This window comes from Venturia canescens, chromosome 11, assembly GCF_019457755.1.
Source record: "Venturia canescens isolate UGA chromosome 11, ASM1945775v1, whole genome shotgun sequence".
In the NCBI taxonomy this organism is placed as follows: Eukaryota; Metazoa; Arthropoda; class Insecta; order Hymenoptera; family Ichneumonidae; genus Venturia; species Venturia canescens.
Window position 1 is genome coordinate 7,927,109 of NC_057431.1, and position 23,338 is coordinate 7,950,446.

The 23,338-nt window shown below is 38.2% G+C and overlaps 1 protein-coding gene across 9 annotated transcripts in view; it reads right to left on the bottom strand.

The window, feature by feature from the left end:
• The window catches only part of LOC122418233 (whirlin), a 71,970-nt gene that overhangs the window by 10,777 nt on the left and 37,855 nt on the right, over positions 1–23,338 (bottom strand). For 7 of the 9 annotated variants that reach the window (XM_043432349.1, XM_043432344.1, XM_043432348.1 and 4 more), the window contains 5 exons: positions 23,203–23,265; positions 21,033–21,190; positions 16,920–17,007; positions 16,452–16,565; positions 251–514 (listed from right to left, as the gene is read on the bottom strand). In XM_043432349.1, the coding sequence (XP_043288284.1) occupies positions 251–514; positions 16,452–16,565; positions 16,920–17,007; positions 21,033–21,190; positions 23,203–23,265 (687 nt within the window). The remainder of the gene's footprint in view (positions 1–250; positions 515–16,451; positions 16,566–16,919; positions 17,008–21,032; positions 21,191–23,202; positions 23,266–23,338) is intronic. The other 2 variants (XM_043432351.1, XM_043432350.1) reach the window with 2 other exon arrangements.

Below are 23,338 nucleotides of genomic sequence, written 5' to 3' on the forward strand. Positions count from 1 at the left end.
CAAAGTATTTTGTTGTAATCGACAGTGAAAATTGTATGATTGTTTTTTGAAATTTTTTATTGTTCTCTCTATTCTTTATAACGTCACGTCAGTCAGTCGCGTCGTTATCTGCAGCGAAATTGTTTTCTTTCGAGCGTCCGGTGTGATGGATCTGATAAGAATGAAGTGCGAGGGTTGTTCTTTCGATTTTGACTCTTTATTTCGTGTTAAATTTTTTGGTTGTTTTGTTGTGGTTTTTTGGAAAACTTACGAGGGGTCTGGCGCCCCAGTACCAGGATTTGACGCGCTGCGTTAGACCACCGAGCAGGTGGTTTCTCCAACCACCGAAACCTCCACCACCTCCACCCTCCGAGCTCCTCTCCTCCCTTCCTTCGTCCTCATCCTCAGTTTCACGATCCCTCTCTCCTCCTCCTCCTTCTCCACCTCCTCCACCAACACCTCCAATCCCTCCTTCTCCTCTACGACCATTACCAATCATCTCGGCGTCGCTACCATCGCAACACCCGTCGCTTTCCTAGCATAACAACAATTAAAGACCCGCCAAAACGACACGCCACAACCCCAGATTAGACCTCGTGTTTTTTCCATTATTTCCAGGCTTTATGGTTCTCTTCGGATATTTTGTTTTTTCAAAGTTTTTTTGCACATTGGAAGCTCTCAATACTTGGGTCAAGTTACTCGTCTTTATTCGTTTGGGGTTTTGAAAAATCTGCAAAAAAATCAGGCTGCGGGCTGTTTCTCAAAAAATTTTATTCCTCAGAGGGAATTCCTGCTTTGGTGAGTTTTTTCATGCATCTTCTACTATCTTTTTCCCACTCTTGCTGGCCAGCTCCTTTTCTCCAATGCTTTCCATCGGTTTTTCCCATTTTTCATCATTTTTTTTCACAACTTTTTGATCTTTGACAATTTTCAACAGCTCTTGGGAAAAATGGCGATCTCGGGGTGCCAAACTCGAATTTTTCCATCGACGAATCGCTCACGTTCCATTAAATCGAAGCAAACGCTACTCAAATGCTTTACAAAAGGCGAAATTTGGGCGTCGAAGTGACCGGACTCGCGATAGATAAATTCGATTTTGGTTTTATGAAAATTTGACAAACTCGTCTTTCCTATCACGATATAGAAAACCACGTTAATATATTTGGAGTTGAAAAATTGTGCAGAGATTGGAAAACGTGATTGGAGGGCAATGAACGTTCGTGTCTCAAAGATTTTTTGTTTTAAGGCACGCTATAGAAAAAAAATCATCGCTCGGTCGTTGTGCCTCGAGCTAATTAACGCTCGAATTAAGTTTTCCATCTTCGTGTGTAAATATTTATAAATTTATGCAAAACTTGTAGATACACTTGGCAGTCGTCTCGGCTCCGTTGAGCTTGACGAAAGTGCATAAGTTTGCTGTGTACACGCATTCCCGTTATTTATGGGAGAAAAGAGTAGAAATTTCCCCATTTTTTTCCACCTTCGAAATCAATCGAAATGAAAACAGACGAAAAATGAACTTGAAAAATAACTCGTGAGTGGAGCAAGAAACTCGAAAGATTTTTCACTAATTTTTTTAATTTATTGCCTTCGGAATTAATCACTTTCTCGATTAATTACTTGCTTGATTTTGTTATTTATTGTTTGCTTAAATAATCAGATGAAATCATCAGGATAATTCTGATCGGAAAGTTGCTTTGGATCGCTGCTTAATTGAAACTTTTTATTCTCGAAAATGGTCGTCGGGATGCGGAGGAAGGTCGAAAGGATGCTCTGGACTTTCGTTATTTCTGGAGGGACTCGATGGACGCTACTTTCTACTCGAAATATTCACGATCGTAGGAAGAGGAATTTTGAAGAATTCTTTCGGCACGAAAATCGATGCGAACCGATCGCTCAACCGTCGAGTCACCTAAAAAGATTTCGTGCAAGATGCGCGAGAAGTGAGAGATTTTAAATCTTCGACGACGAGGAATTCGAAAATTTCGTTTTTTTTTCAAAATCAAATAAATTTTTCTTCCATCTTGTCTCCGCAAATATTTGCACCGAAAAGTTCAATTCTGCCCAGTTTTATACGAGAACGAACGAATCGACGACTAAGTTGAAAAATTATTGATCGAAAAAAATCATTATTTAAGGGGCCACAGAATGTGGCTCGTCGCTCCGCTTCCAAGAACCTTTCCAGCGAATTTCACGACTTCATTTTTTTCAATTCATTCGATTCAACAACCAATATCCATTTCCTTAATTCCTATTTTAAGGAGTTTCGGTACAAAAGTCTAAATATTAAGAAATTGATCAAACTTGGTGATAATGTTGTTCAACATCAAGTGCAAAAACACAATTTTTTTCAAAATTTTCTTCTACTTAGTTATCGAGTAATTACGCATTAAAGCAGATTTCTTATGCCCGGAATGTATACCTATATGAAAACGCTATGCTTATACACGTGAACTTTAGTGATCAATTACTCGATAACTGTGTAGAAGAAAAATCTTTAAAAATTTATATTGCCAAATTTGGCACTAAAGAATATGTTCACCAAATTTTATAAAATTCTAAACTTTTTGAAATTTTTTATGTTTTTAGCATGGTTTAGCATGGCAACATAGTATTGCCTGTACCGAAACTCCTTAAAATCCGAATCCGATTGAATCATCGAATTAGAAAATGAATTAATTATCGTGGAAGTAATAAAAAAAAAGGAGTCGTGGGGGGCGACACTTCGGCGTCAAAACTTTCTCCCTGGCTGCAATTTACCAGCTGCACAGCAGCAGACCAGCGAATAAATTTTCCCATTCTACTTTGTTTGTCTCGCTTTCCCCTTCCCTCGCGCTCCGTTTCTTTATCCTTTTTTTTTCTCTCGATACTTTAATCCGTTTTTTGTTAAGGATGCAGCGATTCTCGAGAGGATCGGTACGATCTACTTTTCGCCGAGGGATTCATCCTTCTTCGAGTCGCATCCGAACTTAATTATCTTAATTAGTCATTTCGCCAGGAGTTATTGCTGTCCCTCGATCGAGAGTTGCTCCACATTTTCATCCATATTTCTCCCTCCGTTTTTCCTCCATTATTGTCCGTCGTTTTTCATTCGATTTCATTGAGTTTCGCTTACGACTTCGATTTATTTCCTGGTGGATTTTCATCGTTCAGGTGGAAAATTATATCAACGATTTCATCGTTAATTTCATTGTGAAAATTCCAAGTTCCTCTCTGCTTTATTTGACATTAATGTTTTCCAATGCGGTTGGAAATTAAAAATAAAAAACAAAAACAAACGATAATTGAACCACTTTCTGCGGCCGTTGCATATAAAATTAATTCGTTAAACGTCTCGATATATTTGCAGATTTATTAATTCAAATGTATCTTTGACTCTTTATTTTCAAAATTTTTTTTAAAAAATTATTTTAAAAATTATGAAAATTTTCGTTTGAAATTTATTTTTATTTCGTTTCGTTCTTCGATTTTCGATTTTTTAATTCAATTTTATCTCGATTTTCCCTTAGCTGATTATTCGTTTAATATTTTCCTTGAATTTTCACTCATTTAGAAAAAAAAATTTCGTATATATTCTTCGAACCACTGGAAAATCGAAAGAAAAATAATAATTTTAATTAAAAAAACCGAGTTAATTGAAAAATCAATGAAAAAAATGAATTTACGACCATTTTGTTGAACGTATAAAACTAATAATTAGTCAACCGATTAACGTAGTTCGGCCGTTTAATAAAGTGCGGTGAAGCTCCACTATTTTGCGGTAAATGATATTTTAAGGTCCCCTGCGACAACGAGAAGCACAGTTTCGGGGTCTCTTACGGAGCAAAATTTGGAATTATTTCATTTACAATTTTGAGTTTTCAACACGGTACCCTATGGGAGGACTCACAATAATATTAATTGTGAAAAAGTTCGAAAAATTGTTCGAGCTTCGAAAAAGTTTACATCGTGAAGTAAATTTATAACAGATTCCGTTCCTTTAAAAAAAACGTTACCTTACGGGCCTGTTAAGAAAGGAAACCTGAAAAAACTTTCATTTTTGACGCGTCGAAAGCGGACGTCGCAGTCATCGCGTTTGAACTTCGGGCAAATTTGGGAATCGCGAGAATTTTATCAAATTTTCTTCTGCGACTTTACTCACGTGCTTTCGTTCGTCTAGTAGCTTCCCTTTTTTTTTTAATGAATTGACCAATCATCAATTAGTCAAACCGAAGTATAAATTTGATCTTTTATGACATTTTAAAAGCATTTTATTAAATTCTTGTGACAAAAATATTCTCAATGTGAGTGTCTATTAATTTTATTAATAATTTAGACTAGAAATTAATCAACACAGAGTAGTTGCAAACTTGCCTAGTCATAGAACCTCCGAGCTACTTCGAAGTCAGCGTGAATTTCCATTAAGACCAGTATCATCCGTTTGTGAAAAAAAAAGAAGAAAAAAAATGTAAAGTAATGAAGAAATAAACGTTTCAGAGTAAAGTGATGCGTAAAAGATGCTTAGTCCGGTTCTTAATCCTCTTTAAGGTGTCCTGAAAATGAGTAGCCGTATCAATAACGACGTAACTGGTTGTGACGAAAAAAAATGTTGGCACGCCTGACCTCAATGTCGGGTCTAACTCGAGGACGAGATTCCCGCCAATTTAATCTCCGAACTCCGAGATAAACGCCGGGGGGAAGGGAAGGGACGGGAAGGGAAGATAAAAAAAGAATGAGAAGAAATCGTCAAAGAGAAAGAAAACAAAAAAAGAAAGAAATAGAAAGAGAAAAGTATAAAACGTAGGTAAACATGCGGCGTTAGAACGACGGTGGCGCCTCGGGCACAGTCAAGAAAATACGATCGAGAGAAGGCAAAAAGAGGGGGAAGCTCGTTGTGTGGTCAAGCAAGCAAAACCGGACGATTCCCTCCCCCTTTTCCTTCGACTCGTTCCTTCTTCTTTTAGTCTCTTGGTTTTAGTTCACAGTGCGAATCTAAACGTCACAGCCGGACTGTGAGTCATCGAGGTGACTTGGCCGAAGAAAAAAAGAGCGGGGACGAGCGAGGGAGGGGGCAGGGGCACGGGGAAAGCGACGAGTGCGTAGCTACGTTTTCAGCCGCTAGCTCGCGAGACGCGCTCCTGCCCACAAAGCCAGGTCAAAGGAGAGGATCGACCGAGTTTCTCCATGAATCAGCGCACGCCTCGATCTTTGCCTTTCTTCCTTATTTTTCTCTCCGTCTCTCTCACGGGGCCGATGCTCAGTGATTCAATCAATTAATGTTAACCCAAGCCCCACTCGTTGCTCGATGTTGGTCAACGAAACTCTTTTATTTTTCATGGATATGGAAATTGGAATTGAGCTCGATTCGTGGAGGGCAAAAATAAAGGTTTATTTTCGATTATTTGTTTTTCGTAAAAGTTTTATTGTTTCTTGTTGATATTTATTTTTGGAATAAGGAACAAAATGCTTTTCTCTGACTCGTGGAGTTTGTAGAAATTTTTCATTCAATTTTCTCATTATTGGTTGGATTTTCTGGTGGCCATTTGGTATAACAAAAAAGTGAAAAATAATAATTGTCGGAAAAAAATATCACGCGATTGATGAATCTGCGGAAACCGTGGATTTTGGTTTGAGTGAAAAAAAATGAGCTTCGTTTTATTTCTTTTTTTCATGACGGAAGCGAGGCTTGACATTCACGCTTTTTCTCGAGATCAAGATTCCCTAGGACGGATCCATCCATCAGTCTATCTCCACTGTTTTCATTTTTTTTTAATAAGCAATTTCGTTCCACGAGGATTGACGCCGTGTTAGGATTTTAACCTGCATTCGTCCCAACCTGGCAACGTCGTACACACGCAGTCACGTGGTGTTGTTTCTACTTCACTCATTCTCGCACTTATTCACACTTGTCTGGTCGGTCTCCCTCGCTCTCGATGCAACACTCGCACCAGGATTGGTAGGCAGTCGCTAGTTTTTTTTTATCTCTGTCACTTCAATCTTTGTCCTGGACTGCTCTTGCCTGTCTCTTTCTCTTTTCCCCTCCTTTTCCGTTCTTTTTCCTTGTCTTCTTCTTTGTAAACTTGACTCCCTTTTACGCCTTTTTCGCTTCTCCTCTCTCTCTCTCTCTCTCTCTCAGCATTTCACGTATTTTGTCTTTCTTCTTCCTATTTCTCAGTCTGCGTCTCTTTATTTCTCTCGGTCGCAAGTTTTTTTTCTCGTTCCTTTTCCTTCTCTCTCTGTTTTCTTCTGTCCTCGTTTTTCTTTCTGCCTCTCCCGAAGTTTCTCTTTCTCTTTTTCTCCCACCACCTGGCCCCCGCTTCTGTCTCACTCAGCAGCGTTCCTTCTCGCTCGCTCTCTCGGCTCTTCGGATCGACGTGAAACGTAAACCTGGTCTTCGACTCTCGATCGTCCCGTGTCTACCTCTTCGAGTCAGTCGAGCCAGTAGGACTGCGGAGAGCGGACGTTCGATCTTCTCTCCACTTTTTGCTGTCATCCTCGTTCCCAACGATGCGTGAGGCTTTATCTCAGTTTTAAAGTAAGCAAACGATCAAAGTCGCCGGATTTTTGTCCTTCTATTCGGTCAGGAAGTATTCCACGACTTTCGATCGTTCGTACAGCCGCTGAAAATCAGTTGACTCTCCAATAACAACTCCGGAAGTCAGGCAGCCGAGAATATTTGTCTTGGAGCTTCGACACCGGAACTGATTTACTCTCGCTGGATCTTTATCTGGCAGTTTGCCCGACTTTACAACCGAGTGAGTAATCAGATCGTAAATTTCTTTCAAACATGCTTCAAAAATCCTTCGTTCCGAGGAAATTTCACTCGAACAGGTGTTACTTATCTTTTGACAAGCCCCTGGAATCTCTTCACATTCGTTATTTCTAAACTTTTGACAGCTCGGAAGTCTCTGTACGTTTTTACTGAATTCACCAAAAGTTTTTCTTCTTTGGCTGTTTTTTTCTACTCAAAATTATTTTTTCTGGGCACAAAACCACTGCGGAAATTAACAACGAATTTTGGCTCATTTTTTTTACAATTTGTTTACTTTAGACCCGATTTTTCAAAATGTTTTTGAATCTTCCAAAAGGGTTTCCTGAATTTTTTTCTATCGACGATTCCATCGCAATTTTTCGTGGGCTTTGAATGGATTTATTTTCGTACTGAAAAAAATATTGAGTGAAATTATTTTTGTTTTCTTTTTCATCGTGTCAATAAATCGATGACGAAAGAGTGGAATGATTAACTGGGATTCCTGCGTGTGTATAATTGAATGCAGTTCCTACATTGTTCTTGGCAATAAAACTGAACGAGTGGATAGTAAAAAGTCATGAAACGAGATTGCGATAAATATTTCGAGAGTAAACGCGTCGGTTTGAGCAATTAACGAGAATTTCTCGAATGGGAATCGAGTTTCTCTCGCGTCATAGAATCGGGGGCCTTGTCCATTTTCGTGAGCTCGGAAAATTCCACATCCCAAATTTCTCCATGAAAATATCGATTTCGAGTCAATTTATATTTTAAGAAATATCATTTTATTCAATTTTGGATCAATCAGGAGGAATTTTCGAATTATGCAAATCTTGATATTCATTAAGAGGTTAAGTGACTAAAAAATTTTGAAATTGACCTTCAAGTCGAAATGGCATCTCATCAAAAATCTCTCTTTTATTTTCAACTTGAAATCCTTTCAGTCCTAAACAAATTTACCCAGCCTGCCCCTCCTTTCTCTCCGACTCACTCTTTCTCTCTTTCATCCACTTTTCTGGGTCAATGTTCCATTTCAACCCCAGCACTGATACTTCATAAACGAGTGGAATCACCAACAAAACACAGCCCATCGAACATCGCACTATTCAAGTAAGAGTCAGTGAACTGAAAAAAAATAAAGTCAGCGATACGTTTGAAAATCGATGTCAAAATTTCTCGTATATTCGTCGAGTCACAATTTTCTATTGCTGGAGTCAAATAAATTGGTCTGAACAACAAGACTGTTCCAGAGTTAAAAAACTTTTCGTCCAAACAGTAGAACCACGAAAAATGTAATGAAAATTCCATTAAAAAAATTACGAAACCAACTGTAAATAATGTCAACAGAAGAGTTCGAATAAAAAATCACAAATCACGAAAAAACATTATTTCAGACAAATAAAAATCTGTAATTATTTTTAAAAGTGATAAAAAAAATCAAATAAAACAAACGTAAGAAATAAATCTTATTCGAGCAGCTAAATCGATTGAAAAGAAATTCCATCTAATTAACGTGCAGCATTAAAATTTATTATATCAATTCGAGGCCAAGTATTTTGTAATGAATTGAAAAAAGTTTTTCGTCCCAACAGTAGATTATGAAAATACTTTCGATTATTTCGTCCACAATAAAAATCATCTTTTCAAATAATTTGCATCGATCCCAGTAAAATGGGGAACCACTTTCTCGTAAAGTTCCAAAAAACAAATCCCCAGAGTTTGCATCAAGACAATCTATATTTTTGCTATTCCACAAACTCGAGAAATCCTCATCCATAAAACAGTCGAAGAATCCAAAAGCTCTTTAATTCCCATACGATTTTAACGAGCCCCGAAATTTTCAGCGAACATTTAAAAATGAAACAAAAATTCTCCCCGATTTTCGTGCCTGCTGCATAACTTCATGTTTTTCTCCTCTCCTTTGCTCCCTTTATTCGTCACTAAATTGCAAAATGATCGATCCTAACTGCCAAGGAAAGAGGGGACTTTGCTCGTAGGAAGAAAAAGCCCAGGGGAGGGGACACGATCGCAAAGCGAGCTCCTGTTGCTCGTGGTGCGTAATACACTTGAACTAACTGTATATCGCTATACGGTACCGTCCACGAGCTCAGCTCGTACGTAGCTCTCGGCTCTTCTCCTTTTGCCTTCTTCTCGTACTCCTCTTTTGCCTCTTCTTCGGGGCTGTGGGAATTTATATTTTTAACCGGTTACACGCCGTCCGAGTCTCCGACTCGTTTTAACGAGAGTGAGAGAGAGGGGCGAGGAGGGGGCACGGATTTTATCTGCGAACTTGGCGTCCAGACGATCCTCTTCGATCTTCTTGTTCCGCAATTATTTTTATTTTTTCCTTTATTTATTACTCTTCCACTCATTTTTTCCTCTCGTCCCATTAGTTCGGCTGGCTTTTCTCGCTCGCCGGCTTTATCACGGTTTATTCAACATTTTTAACTGGCCGCCCTCGTTTTTTGTCTATTTTGGTGAGTGAATTTCTGCCTGGTGCTTTCCGTCGACGTCGGTTTTTCTTTTTGCCTGGTTTCTCTGTCGGCTCACCCGGTCCGCTCGATTTCTTCTAATTTTTCTTCACTTGTATAACTTTCATTCGCGTTCTTCGAGCCCATTTTCTTCGGGATTTTTATCGCGATGGTGGGCAAATATTTTTATTTCTGTTTTTCTTTTGTTTTCATGCGTTTTTCAGTCGTTTTGCTGGCAGGGAATTTTTTGGCTGGCGATTTTTTCGACGTTTATCTTCGCAACGCTTCGTAGTATTTTAGATTCTCGATTGGCTCGATTTATGAACTTTCGAAAATTCGAAACCGATTCGAATCCAACCGGGAATCCTACGATCCGGAGATTCGAAGAATTTCGAGAGAATCGTGAAAAATGAAGCGACGCGGCTTGCGAGAATGAAGTAATATCGGAAAACGAGTTCGCGATCGTTCTTTTCCTCCAACGAGGGACTCCGGGATCGAGCTATAGCTGCGAAAGCAAACTCGTTTTTCCTCCGGAGCGGAGAATAAATGGTCAAATCCTCCGGTGGAACAAGCGAGAGAATCCGCCAGCCGATTTCCGCGAGATTTCTTTCTTCCTCTGCTTCTCCTCTCTCCTTCCTCTCTTTCGCGACGACCCAATTTGGCCTCGCGCTAATTGGACTTGCTCTGTTGACCGAACCTCGTAATATCAGTAAATGTACGTAGAAGCTTCAGCTTCCACGTACATTGTGTCGCGACTAAATTCTGCAAAAATAAAATCACCTCGAATTTTTCGATGACCTTTCCTCCAATTACGTTGCGAATAAGCCAAAAAATTATTTCCCAAAATCTCTTACTTCGCTTCCTTTCTTGTGCCTGATCATTCGACTTTTATGACCTTGAAAATCGCTCGCATTTCGAGAAATAAACTGAGCATCCAACGAAACAAGCCTGAACTAGTAACAAACGAAGAAACAAAATGGACGAAGAGGAATTTCAACAAGAACGTCTCAGTCTGCGAAGCAAGGTGGCCTAGTGACGCTCATTCCTCGTTTCTCTCATTTTCTCTCTCTCTCTCTCTCTCTCTCTCTCTCTCCATGCTCCCCTTATCCACTCTTTCACTTGTTATTATTTGGATTATTAACCTCTCGTCAAAGAACTCGACTGGGAAAAGCTATTTCTCTTTGACGTTCAAAACCCTCGTTATTTTCATGAGATATTGAGTCAGGAGAACGAGTGCAATATTTCGCTGTTATGTAAATATCACTCTAGCAAAACATGAAGAAAAAAAAGAAAAAAAGTCGTTTTGCTACTGTAGCAGGCTGAAGCGGAGACAAAAAATCTCTGGGAATGAGTTTTCACGGATTTTTATGACCGAACGCTGCAGAGGGGAGTGGAACGAAAATTTTGGAAGCCTTTGAATAAAAAAATATCGAAATCAACAATTGAGCAAAAATATCCGAGAAAAAAATGAAATTTCGGGCATTTTTTGACTGAACGAGTTTCTGTTTGGAGCAGAAACTTTTGAGACCAGTAGTAATTTTCTGCGTATTCGAATCTCCTCAGAAATATGACGATTGGTTTATTAATCGATCTCGGTTTTTCGATTTTTGGGGCGAAACTTTTAATTTGTTGATCTTTTTCAAGCGATTTTTCAAACAGCTTTACCGAGTAGAATCAAGGCTAGGCTCAACGACTTTCGCTCTTTTATCTCAGTCTACCGAAATCCGTTTCGAAACCCTCCCACCGAATCTTTTTATCTCGATTCGTAATTAAGTTACGTTCATCTGAAGTTTCGAGTCTTTCTAGGCTTCTTGAGGTCCATAAAATTGTCATTTTTTCAAAATAATGCGCTCCATTCCTTTTCCTTTTTTGTGCCCGTGAACGGAAAAATAATAAAACAAAACGACTGATCGTTGTTGCAGGTTGAATATTTTGAAAAAATCGTCATGGAATCCTGGCTGAGTGACGTTCAACGCGTGAGAATTCCGCGACCGAAATTCGGCAGTGGGAATTCGGTGAGGCGTTCAAACTCGGCGGTAGCACAGCACGTGAGACCAGACGCGCACTTGCACGCTCGTCAAGTCGCCCAAGAGGTGGCTAAAGCGACGGAGGAACTTCGCCAAGCGATACAAGACAAACTATGACCCCCCAAAAGTTCGTCTAATTTTACGTTTTATCTCATAATCTTACTCTCGTTTTTTCAAACGATTTTCGTACCTTAAAAAACAATAACAATAGTTTGTTATTGATGTTGCTACGAGTGCGTGTACCTCTTGACCCTCATCGACCCATTTCCTGTGCTGCGACGTTCCGAAACTGACGTTTTCATAAAACAATCAATTTCTTGAGTGAAGCTCGAGCAAGTGAGTTGAAAATATTTTTTTTCCGCAAACCCGACAACCGAGAATCGATTCGATGATAAAAAACTCGAGCAAAGGGACTCGAAAAATATTTAAAAAATTGGGGACCGAAGTTTTTTTCGAAATTTGACAAATTTTTCGTAAATTCTTCTGAAAAATCTCGAGTTTCGTGGCTTTTGATTCAGTGGGCACTAAAATTTTAAGTTTTCGAAAAAAAAACGCGATTTTTCTCTCCAATTGGTCGATGTTTCGAGTTCGAAAGTTTTGGGAATAAGAAAGAAGGAAAAAAGTCGTAATGAAAGCGTTGCACGTCAAATTATGCGGGAGACGTTCGAAGGAGAATCATTTGGAGAACATCCCGAAGACGCAGCAGGGAAAGAAGGAAGAGAAAGGGGAAAGAAAAATGGAGGAAACTCGAAGGGAGATTAAACGAGCGTAAAGGAATATTTTGCGAGCGAGCGAGCGAATAATTTGACAGAAAAAAGGCCCGAGAAAATAGTGAATCTACGAGTGTGTGTGTGTGCGTGTGTGTGTGTGTGTGTGTGTTTGTGCGAAACCGATAAAGAGCCGCCGGAGGAACGAAGCGAGAATGAGGGAAGAACAAAAAGGGAAATAATATTATTTCAAACCGACGGAAAACTCTTCCGAGACTCACCGACTTTGTTTCTCCTCGTTTTTTCTTTCTCTTTCGCATCCTTTTTCTTCTCTTTGAGGCACGTGAAAAATTCCTACTTCAAATGAAACCTCCTCCAATGAAATTCGCTCGTTTTGAAAGTTTACTTGTAAATATTAAAATTTAAGTCATCACACTCCATTTTCCATTATTTCAAAACATTTTATCGCCGTATTTTTCTTGATTTTTACACCCTTTTTTTATCTGTACTCAGAAATTTGTATTTTTTCGTTGTATAGTGTACTTTAATATTGTTGATAAAATATATTTTATATGAAAAATACTGGGAATCCGAATTCATTTGTTTTACTTATAACTCGTGATTTTAGAGCAAGGAACAAACAGAGAAAGCTTCAAATGATTAAAAATTCACGAAATCCAACTATTTTTATTAGGTGAGTACAATTTCGAATTATTTTTGTGTGAATAGAGACTCGACGAACCAATGAAATTCAGTGATTGCTCGACCCTTCGTCGAGCTTCGGTAAAACTTTAATTTTCGTCCATCGATAAATGAATTTCAAAAAATGATTAAACTCATTGATTTTTAATAATATAATTTGACGAATTTATTCTTTTGAGGAGGAGACAACGAAGCTTCCGTGTAGTGAGCAACGAAAATGCATCGAATAAATTTCCGTTATCGAAAAAATGAAAAATCAAAATCTTCTCTAATCTCTGAAATTGGCTTTTCTCTTTAAACATGAAAAAATTGATGCAGTGGAAAAAGTCACGAAAAACGTTTGAAAAATCATTGAAGGGAAGAAAAATCTTCTCAAAAATATTGAAAGAGTATGAAAATCGTCGACTCGCCTTATGGAACAAGCGATACGCCATAAATCGCTTTTCTCGTTCGATTCACTCGAGCGGGGAGGAAAAAAAGAGAGAAGGTGGATTTCACCTTCGCGTGGTACGTTGCGTGGTGCGCGGCGCATGTGTGATTTTCTCCTATTTGTCTTGGCGCGTATATTTTTTGTCTTCCCCATCGTTTTAAAAATTTGTTTTTTTTTTTTTTTTCCCAGCAGTTCAAACAGGCTCGTGAACGAGGCTCTTTCAGACGATTATAATAATGTACGAGTGCTGAGTAAACTATTATCAACTATATTATGCACCCGAGGATGTTAATTTACTTGGAAAAAATGATGAGAACGAAGACCAAGAAAAACTCAGGAGATTTAAGTGGAACACGAAGACGATATCGTCTCGAGATTTCCCTGATTGAAATCACGACAAAAAAACAGTGAAAATCGTTTTTCCCTTTTTTCCCACTCTCATTTATAGCCAATAACACAAGACGAAAGGTATTCGAGAATAATTAACGATATACGAGATCCCGGAGCTTGCGTAATTAATACATCGAAGGCGCGAGACAAACAAAAAAGGACGGTTATTTTATGCAACATTTTTTTTATTCTTCGTTAAGTTTCCACGATGCTGGTATTGCTTTGTATTCGTTGTCAATTAATTTTATCGCTGCTTCGATCCAACTTAACGTTTTCCGATTATTCAAAACACTTTCTATCATATTTTTCTTATTGAACAATTCAAATAATTTTTTTCGCTTTTCAGCTTCACACGAAATTTTTCATCTTTTCACAATTTTTTCACAAGCCAAAATTTCGTCTTATTTTATGATCTTTTGTAATGAAATTTCATTTGCCATCATTTTATTCTTACATTCTGACGAAGGTCATTCGTTTTTTTTTTTTTTTTTTTCATTATAACGTTGCCATATTTTAATGGTAAACAATATTTTCCCAAATCAAGAATTCCAATTGTCGCTAAATTTTGTTCTATTTTCGCGTAATTTACTTTGAGCATTCGTTCTCGCCATTGAGTCCATTCTTTTTCCTCATTTTGCCTACTTTCGAGCACTTTTTCTATCGGCTTTATCTTCCGACACTGCTTCGAGTCCGAGAGGAGAAGGGGAACAAAAAAATTAGTTACGAGAAGCCCGCTGCAACAGCGGGATAAAAAAGGTAAAAAAACGAAAACGAAAATAAAGGAACGCTCACACACAAAAAGATAAACGAACATGGCGTAACGCACACCCGATCGTAGATCTAGCCGGACGGAGTAAAAGATAGAAAGGAAGAAAAAGATGGAAAATATACTTGCGTGGATGCTGGACACTTGAAAAACGAGATATGGGCAAACTCGGGGGGAGGGGGTTAGAAGGCAAAAAATTATACACATAAATATAGACGAAGAGGAGGGAATGAGAGAGAGAGAGAGAAAATCTTGGCGAACGACCGTGAACTCCTTCGCTCTCTCTTCACTCGTAATATTAATCCTGTCCAATTGAAATTATAGATAACGACATAAATATGTGACTTCGAACATAAGCTGCAATTTACATACCTAAAGTGTTAATTTAACCCCATGAATTAAGGAATTAAAAATAAATGAATCTTCGTTTTGGTCGTTGTGAATGGCTCATTGGTGGTTGCGGTAGCGATGTTCGTTTCAGGAGGCACTAATTATTAATCAATTCGTTATTCATGGAGGAATAACCAGTTGGTTGGCTGTTTGCAACAATATTATGAGTCCAGACTCGTTTTTATCGTCATAATTCACTAATAAATTCATTTTCATTCGAGATGAAATTTTTATGGTTTTGTTATTTTTTATGACATCGAATGATTGAGGAAATTGTTTGGGAATTTTGGAGGAATTCGTAGGCTTAGTTTGAAAAATGCCAACTGAAATTTTGGCAATATTTTTGAGATTGAATTCGGCTGGGTTTTATGTCGAAACTTGAGTTTCGATTCGATTCTCGAATCGTTTCACCAGACGATTTAAAAAGTACAATTTTCGTAGTAATTTTATTCGAAAAAGATCGGCAAACATTTATTTTCGAAATGAAATTTTCTTCGTCAATTCGTCAGAAGAGGCGAACGAATTTTGGCATTTTTCATGCAAACAAGAGCGTAAAATGTAATTTCCACAAAATCCACGTACATTGGGAATAAAATTTTCCGACCAGAACTGAACGATCGAAAGGTTACAAATCCCTAGAAAAAAAAAATCGCAAAAAGCCGCGAAAAAATAAAATTCCAATCCTCTGAGTGGAATTGGAAAAATCGATTTCTTCGGTAGTAACTTTTCTGTGACGAAATTTTAGCTCCAATGGGGCAATTTCCAGCAGGTCATTTTTTGGAATCGTCGATAACGATGCGATGCTTTTTTTTTAATGGAGGTCGCAGAGGGGAACGAATTGATGGGAACCGTCATTGAGTCCTATCTAAATGACTAATTGTTCGTCGATTCATACAATTATTTATTTAACTGTATATATAAAGGCAGGAAAAACGAACATTACGATATAAAAATCTACGAACGATCTAAGCAATTCTTTTCTCACAGATGAATTTTTATAATTTTCGACTAAAAGTGACTAATTTCCTCTCTAACACAAATTTACCCATTACGTGTACAATTTTTCTTTCATTTTTCGAAATATATAACATGGTGTTACTATATTGATCGTTTTGAAAATAATTATTCTTACGAGGGTTCAAAGTTCATTGCCTAGTCCTAAATAACTATTGTACTGTGAATTTCCTCACAAATTTCAACTCTCAGCTACTATCTCAATACTTGAGTTAGTTCGACGTGTCTCGTTCCCACACGAAAAGTTCTCGAAGCATAAAAACGTTTGTAAAAAATTCATTTTCCAAGTGCTCGATCGAAACTGAACGTCGCGATCGATCTCGAAATGGAGACTTAGAAATTTTCTGAGTTTCAATCGCAGGCTGATTTTTTCAAAATTATTTTTTCAAAATTATTTTTTCGAATGATTATTTCGACTGAAACTTTGGATTTCTTTTAAAAGAACTTTTAAGACACGAGTGAGAAAAATAAAGAGAAAAAAGTGAAATTTGATTTCCTGAATATCGTATCAAAAGTTTGGATTTATTTGAAAAACTCCTTAAAAAATCAGTCGACCGAAATCAAACTTTTTTCAATGCCCAAATTTTATGAGAAATTTACAGTTTTTTTCAAAGATACCCAGAGCAACGAATCCAATGAGATAATCAAAGAATTGACGTAATAATATTTTGCTTCGAACTTCTGACGTAAGGGGACGAGTTTCGAGTGAAAAAAAGTAATGAAGAAAAAGGCTTTTAACGAGTCCTGAGAAACACGTCTTTACGTACGTAATTATAGATGAATCAACTACATTGTTTATGAGAAAGGTTCGGAGTGGGGGTCGTGAGAAAAGACAGAAAAAAGCTCACCAAGTTGTCGGGATGGAGATGATGATGAGCATATTCGCGTTGATTCCCTCTGGAGCCTCCGGGCGAGCTGTGTCGTCTTCCATTTCGTTCGTTCTCCATCTCGTCATCGTAGTCCTGCAAAAAAATCAGAAGTTAATTTGAGATCAGCAAAAAGAAAAAAAAAAGCAAAATTGCTTCAAGTCAGAATGATTAAGAATGAGAAAAATCCCCTCAAAAAAGCGTTAAAAAAAACATTTTTGGAAATAAGAATATTTTCTATTCGTTCCACCAAAAATAAAACCCGGTCGACTAATAAAAATATCGAAAAAAAAATAAGTAAATCGAAAATCGTCGATTTTTCTTCGCTCTTTCGACGCCGCCATTTTGTCAATTCTCTTCTTTCGCTTTGCTACGTGCGTTTTTTCCATTCTTTTTTCTCCTATCTCGTGCTCTCTTTTAAACGTCTCTTGTAGCTTCTTTCGTAGGTACCTGATTTTCACACTCGTCATCGTTGGACAGTCCGAGATCGGATGTTGCGACCTGATGATGCTGAGGACCCCCGCGTCTGCAGCCCACTCTGCAATCCCAAAATCCCCCGGTTTCAAGTCCTGACGCCAGATTCATCGTTTTTAATTGATTTTGTTTGTTTTTCGATCGATCAGAAAGTTATTTTTTGCAGTTTTATTTTCGTATGAGCTCGTGCACCGTCCCCTTAATTATTGTCCTGACAGTGTCGTGTAGCGTGTCCTTGTTTTCGTGTGCTTGTGTTTTTCTTTCGATATTTTTGAGCTTTTTTTCAAAATTCTAGTCCTCCAATTTCACGTCATTTGTTTGACCAATTATTCAAATTTCAAAATGCCTTGAATTCTCGATAAATTTCACTAAAATTTTACTTTCTGATTAAAATCCAATTTCGTCTTCCACTAAAAAAAAAAAAAATTCTTTTCAAAATGACTATTCTTTATAGCCAAACGAATATTCGTGCATTAAGGATTTTAAGGAAATTCATGAATTCACGTACTCCTTGAAGCTGGACAACATGAAATTGTTCGCAAGAACATCGTCCATACTAATTTTCGATGTTTCAAGTGGGATTCCCGTTCCACGTTACACATTTAACGTAGTCGATTTTCATCGTTCTTTTTTCGTCACTAGCCCCGAATGAAATTTTTTTTTTCAATTTTTTTTTGCCTCATCGAGTGTTCGACGACGTTTTTTGGAGGGAAAAAAGCACGTTTAATTTGCAGATCGACCGGAGCTCGACTGGCGTAGATTCTACACCGTCGACATTTGTTACGTTCGGTTACCCGGGAAACAAACTAGTCGGAGCCGGCGAGGGGATGGCGAAGGCTTTTCCATACGTACACGTACTCACACACACACATAAAATAACTTCTCGTCAGGCTGCTACGACTTCGACGGGTGTTTAGACAGCCCGTGAGCTCAGCCATTATGAAAACGACGTCAAATCCATAAATTGAGTGTTCCAACGAAATTCCGCTCTCGCTATTCCCCGTCCAATTATTCATGCGATGCTCGTACCAAAGGATTTTATGTCTCGAAAAGAAAATCAAAATTTCTCCGACTTTCGGATTTTTCGTATTTCGAATTTTCGAACAGATTAAAAAACTTTAATAATTCAAGCTCAACTAATTCCCCAAATTTTGAGACAAATACTCTCGAAGAATTATTCCACGCAAGTCCACTTTACTGAAAGTTAAAAAAAAATCCTGCCACTCCGTTCTTTTTAAAAGACAAGTTTTTTGTAAAATGAAAAAAATCAATATTCTCCAAGGCTAAAAATAGCAAGACGAAAGAGCGATAAGAACTTATGTTCGGAATGTTCGTTTTGCTAATGACGAAGGGAATTTTAGTGGGGTATAAGAAGCAAAGAAATCTGATCGTTCAAGTGGAAAAAGTGAGTGCAGGTCAGACCTCGAGGTTTCTTTCTCCTTCGCTTTCGTTCACATTCTTCGTTGTTTCTCCGACTCCGTTTCTGTACAGTGTACGTGTTGAGACTGGCACGTGGCAAGGCGATCGATTGATCAGATAATATATTTGAGACGCGTGCCGTAATTTCCGGGCAATATTGTTGTATAGCGTGTGTATATTCGCTGTGAAGTGGAATGAGCTTTACGGAGCTGTCGCTCTCGGTCAGTCAGCCATTTGGCTTTCCTCTCGTTAATTCATTTATCCTCATTAACAGTTCTCCCGTACGAGCTGGGCAAGTCCGAAAACCCGACGTTACCACTGCACAATCGAATGAATATCTGTAGCCAGCATGTTTGTGCGTGGCACACAATAATAACGCGTCGACTATTGTCACAACGTGAATAAGCTATTCTCGAGTTCACCGATCCAAACATCCAATCCAGCTGCTCGAGCTCCGTCTGTTCGTACGATCACGAGGCTATTGAATATCGTGCTTTTCAACGAAATCTCATCCATAATGTCCGAATGAAGATTGATTCGAAATATTTCCGCGGAAATATTGACAACAAATATTTCATTTACAGTGGAAATATTGGTGGAAACTGTGGAATTGCACGATTCGGAGGAAATGATGAGAGAAAATTCAAAACGGTCTGAGCAAACATGACTCGGATGATTTCCGTAACATTGGTATGAAAATTTCGTGATTATTTCAAATTGTCATAAAGGTTGCGTGGAAAATACAAGCCCCCTTGCTAGGGTCCTGCTAAGTGAATTTTTGGCTGGTATTTGTATCGACGCTATGTGAGAAAAGCGATAATCGATAGCTGACTGGACGGTAATTGGATGGAAGTTGACGTCTGTTCGATCGTTGTTTGATGTTTTCTTTTATTGTGTATTGTATTCTTTTAAAAAATTGGATTCGAACTGGAATTGTGTGAACTCGAAACGTACAATGGCGGTAATTACCGAGGAAATGTGAAATCATTTTTTGATATTCGCGGCAGTAATAATTTCTTATAAGTTGTACGGTAATATTGTTGCGGTGCAACGGTAATTGCATGAACCGATGCGAAAATATTGCAGCAACGGTACGACGATTTATTTGTTTCTACGCGTTCTATTGTGTTTGTTTCGTACAATTGTTTGGCATTTATGCGGTAATTATGAGATGATTTTCCGGAATCGGTGAGTAATAAAAAGTTTAAAGTACAGTAATTTCAGAGTGGTAATATAGTTCCCTCAGGGTAATTCTGTCACAATTCGGAATTGAGAGTCCGATCGTTAACATGAAATTCGGCGGAAATCGAACTTTAAGTTGACACGGCAACTGTTACGTGTAACCGCATAGAAAAAAAGGTTATTGACGGTAACGGTAAGTTAATTGTGTGGTAGTTGTTCGGCAATTGTACAGTAATTGTGTGGGAATTGTGAGACAATTTAACGGTAATTGTACCGTATTTTTATGATCATCGTCCGATGACTCTACGATAATATTGTGACAATTGTATAAAAATGCCAAGTGTCCCTGTGCGGTAATTCGGTGGCAACGGTATCATAATTGCACAGTTACTGTACGGTAATTGTACTGTTATGGTATCGTGGATATATAACATTTTTGGATTAATTTCGAGGGATTCACAAGGCGAATACGTACATTTGTACGGTAATCGTCCAGTAACTGTAAAGTGAGTGTAAACCGTACGGTAATTGTACAGTAATTGCGAAGTAGTTGCTTAGTGATTTTACAGCAACTGTACGACAACCATATAGTAGTTGTACGGTAATTGTGTGGCGGTTTTACGGTAATTGTACAGTAATTGCGTAGTAGTTGCTCAGTAATTGTACAGAAACTGTACGAAAACTATGCAGTAGTTGTACGGTAATTGTGTAGTAGCTTTACGGTGTACAGTAACTGTGTAGTAGTTGCTCAGTGATTGTACAGCAACTGTACGACAACTTTATAGTAGTTGTACGGTAATTGTGTAGAGGCTTTACGGTAATTGTACAGTAACTGTGTAGTAGTTGCTCAGCGATTGTACAGCAACTCTAGGACAACTTTATAATAGTTGTACGGTAATTTTGTAGTAGCTTTACGGTAATTGAATAGTAGTCGTGCGGTAATTGGGCAATAGTTGTACGGTAATTGTACGACAAAGGGATGGTAATTGTCCAGCAGTTGTACGACAACTATACAGTAATTTTGTAGTAACTATGTGGTGGCTGTACGGTAATAGGGCTGTAATTCTCTAGTAATTGAGAAGTAGTTTTACGGCAACTGTGCGAAAATTGGATGGTAATTGTACAACAATTGGACGACAATTATATAGTAGTTGCACGGCAATTGAGCAACAGTTGTACGGTAATTGTTCAACAATAGCAGGATAATTGTACAATAAATATTGACCTGTTTGATGGTAACTAGTAGTTGTTCGGTAACGGTAGAGTAAACGGCAATAGTTTATTCATTGTTTAGTGTTGTCACGCCAATTGTACACGAATAATTTTATTTCAAAATATCTTTTGCCGTAAACTATAAATAATCCTGCCCGGAACCCCAAATGAACCATCGGAAATTTTCATTCTCGTGTATTTCTGAGATCTCGTGAAATGTACAATCGTGTTGTGTAAGAAAAGACGTTATTATCTCGTGGTATTTCTTTTATTGACCTGGTCCTGGGCATGTCGGCCCCGAGACCGCTGTCCTCGCTGGGTGACCTATACTCCTGGTTTTCCCTGGTAAGGATGGGTCCCGTAACGCCCAAGGGATCTCCCTCGACATCCACGAGTCGTCCCGGTCGGCAACACGACCCTGGCGGTCCGCTCCTCTGCGGCAAATCATCGAAAACATCCATGGTAATGCCAAAGGCCGCTGCTCATCTTGCCAATTGTTTTTTATTTATTTATTTATTTTTTTACGTTCTTTTTTCATATTTTTATAGTATGTTGTTGTTGATGATGTTGTTGTTGTTGTTGTTGTTGTTTTTTGACCCCCAACCCTCATGTAACGCCAAGCGAGATATTTCTCTTTCTTTTGTGTCTTTATTTGCTTTTTTTTACGTCATTTAACATCGACCTCGCCCGAGCTTTGTTGAGCTCCCGTTGCGCTGGTTTTTCCCATCAAAATTTCATTCCTCATATTCCCGTCGCTCTGTCTATTTTCCGGTTGATCTTAGCCTCGCTCTTCTCGAAATACAACATAATCGAACTAAATAAACGGAACGGAAAATCAAATTAAAACTCCTCCCCCCCCCCCCCCCCGCCGCTCTCTTGGCCCCCGCCGGGCAAATTTTGCGTTTCTTTCAATCTTTCATGATTCGTTGCATATACAAATTCACAAAATTTATCAATTCTAATCAATCAATGGAAAAATAAAAAAATAAAAATAAAAAATTCAGCAAAGCTCAGGCGAACTCGAAATGATAAATGACGCAAAGAAATGAAAAGAAAAATTGTCGCGCTTTCTTTTTTGCGTGTTTGTGTGCGTGTGTACGTGTGTGTACTTTTTATTGCTTCTTGAGCCATTGTGAATGTACAGACGTTTTTTTCGACCACGAAACCGTGGTCGGGAGATCAAAGATGAAGCAGAGAAAGAGAGAGAGAGAGAGAGAGAGAGACAGAGAGAGAGAGAGAGAGAGAGAGAGAGAGAAGAGAAACATAGAGAAATGAAGCACAGACGTGAAAGAGCGAGAAAAATAGTAACAGTGGGATAAACATTAATTTCAATGCATTTTCATCATATTTATTTATAAATATATAAAAAATTATTATTTACCAAATCAAATATACATTTTTTTGAATTTCAGGCCACATTAAACAAAAATCGCACTCCCCGCTCTCGACGAATTCGTTTTTTTTCTTTCATTTTCGTTTTTACTACTGAAAAATTCGAAAAAATAAATGTCTGGGCAAAAATAGTAAAAAAATTGTCATGGATCGTCGACTGTTTTTTTTCATTCATGTAAAAACTTGGAACTCATGGAACATTGTTTCTCGTTGAAATAATGGCTTCATCGAATTTATCAATCGCGTTTCCAATTCGTAAAATCACCGCAGACAAACAGCTTTTAGTACGTTGAAGTGGAATTGAGTCACTTTTTAAAAATGAATTTTGTTGAAATTAAAATAAATATTATAAAAAAAATGGTTGAAACGAAATATGCAATATTCGCCTCATTCAACAGCTTCAGAAGGAAGACTAAAACGTATTTTATTAGTTTTGATAAAAAAAAAATGTCGGTTCTTTTATATGGTGAAAATTAGAAGGGCTCTTTTCGCCTTTTAGCTCTCTCTCCCTCTTTCACATTCGTGTATAACTTGTAGTGGCAACACCGAAGCGAGAGCGTCCCAAGCGTACGAAGGTAAAATGAATTATTCCGAAAAACACAAACACACGTAAACGAAGGCACTACAATAACGGGTGCAGAAATAACGTGCGAGAAGTTAATTATTTTTTTTCCTCGTGCGCATCGTCGCTGGATATTGCAATCGAAAAAATGTGGAATTGCTTTTCGGTGGCATATAAATGAAAGCAAAATGTCATCAGCTCGAATCCATCGAATATTGGTCAGCGCGATTCGCACAAAAAGCTCATTTTCCATGCAGAATTGCAAAAGCGCATGAACGACCACTTAAAAATGTTGAAAATCGTGAAATCTCGTGCAGAAAGTGAAAAACTAGAAGATTCTCATGCAGACAGTGGAAACGGTCGCTTCAAAAAAGCATCGAGGATGATTTTATTCCAGAAGTGGAGAACTGAGTGTTCGGACGCACTAAAAACACCGACTATTCATCGTTTTTAAGGCCCTCCAACTGCGCGGGGCGAACGTGAAAAACTTACCGGAAGGTCGTGAAGCGAGGGAGTTGTTACAACGAGGTCCGAATGAGCCCGGTCACCTTTTCTCTGTAAATAAATATGAAAATATATTTCGTCATTTTGGAGCTCGGATTGGGGAGAAATAAAAACGATGAAAAAC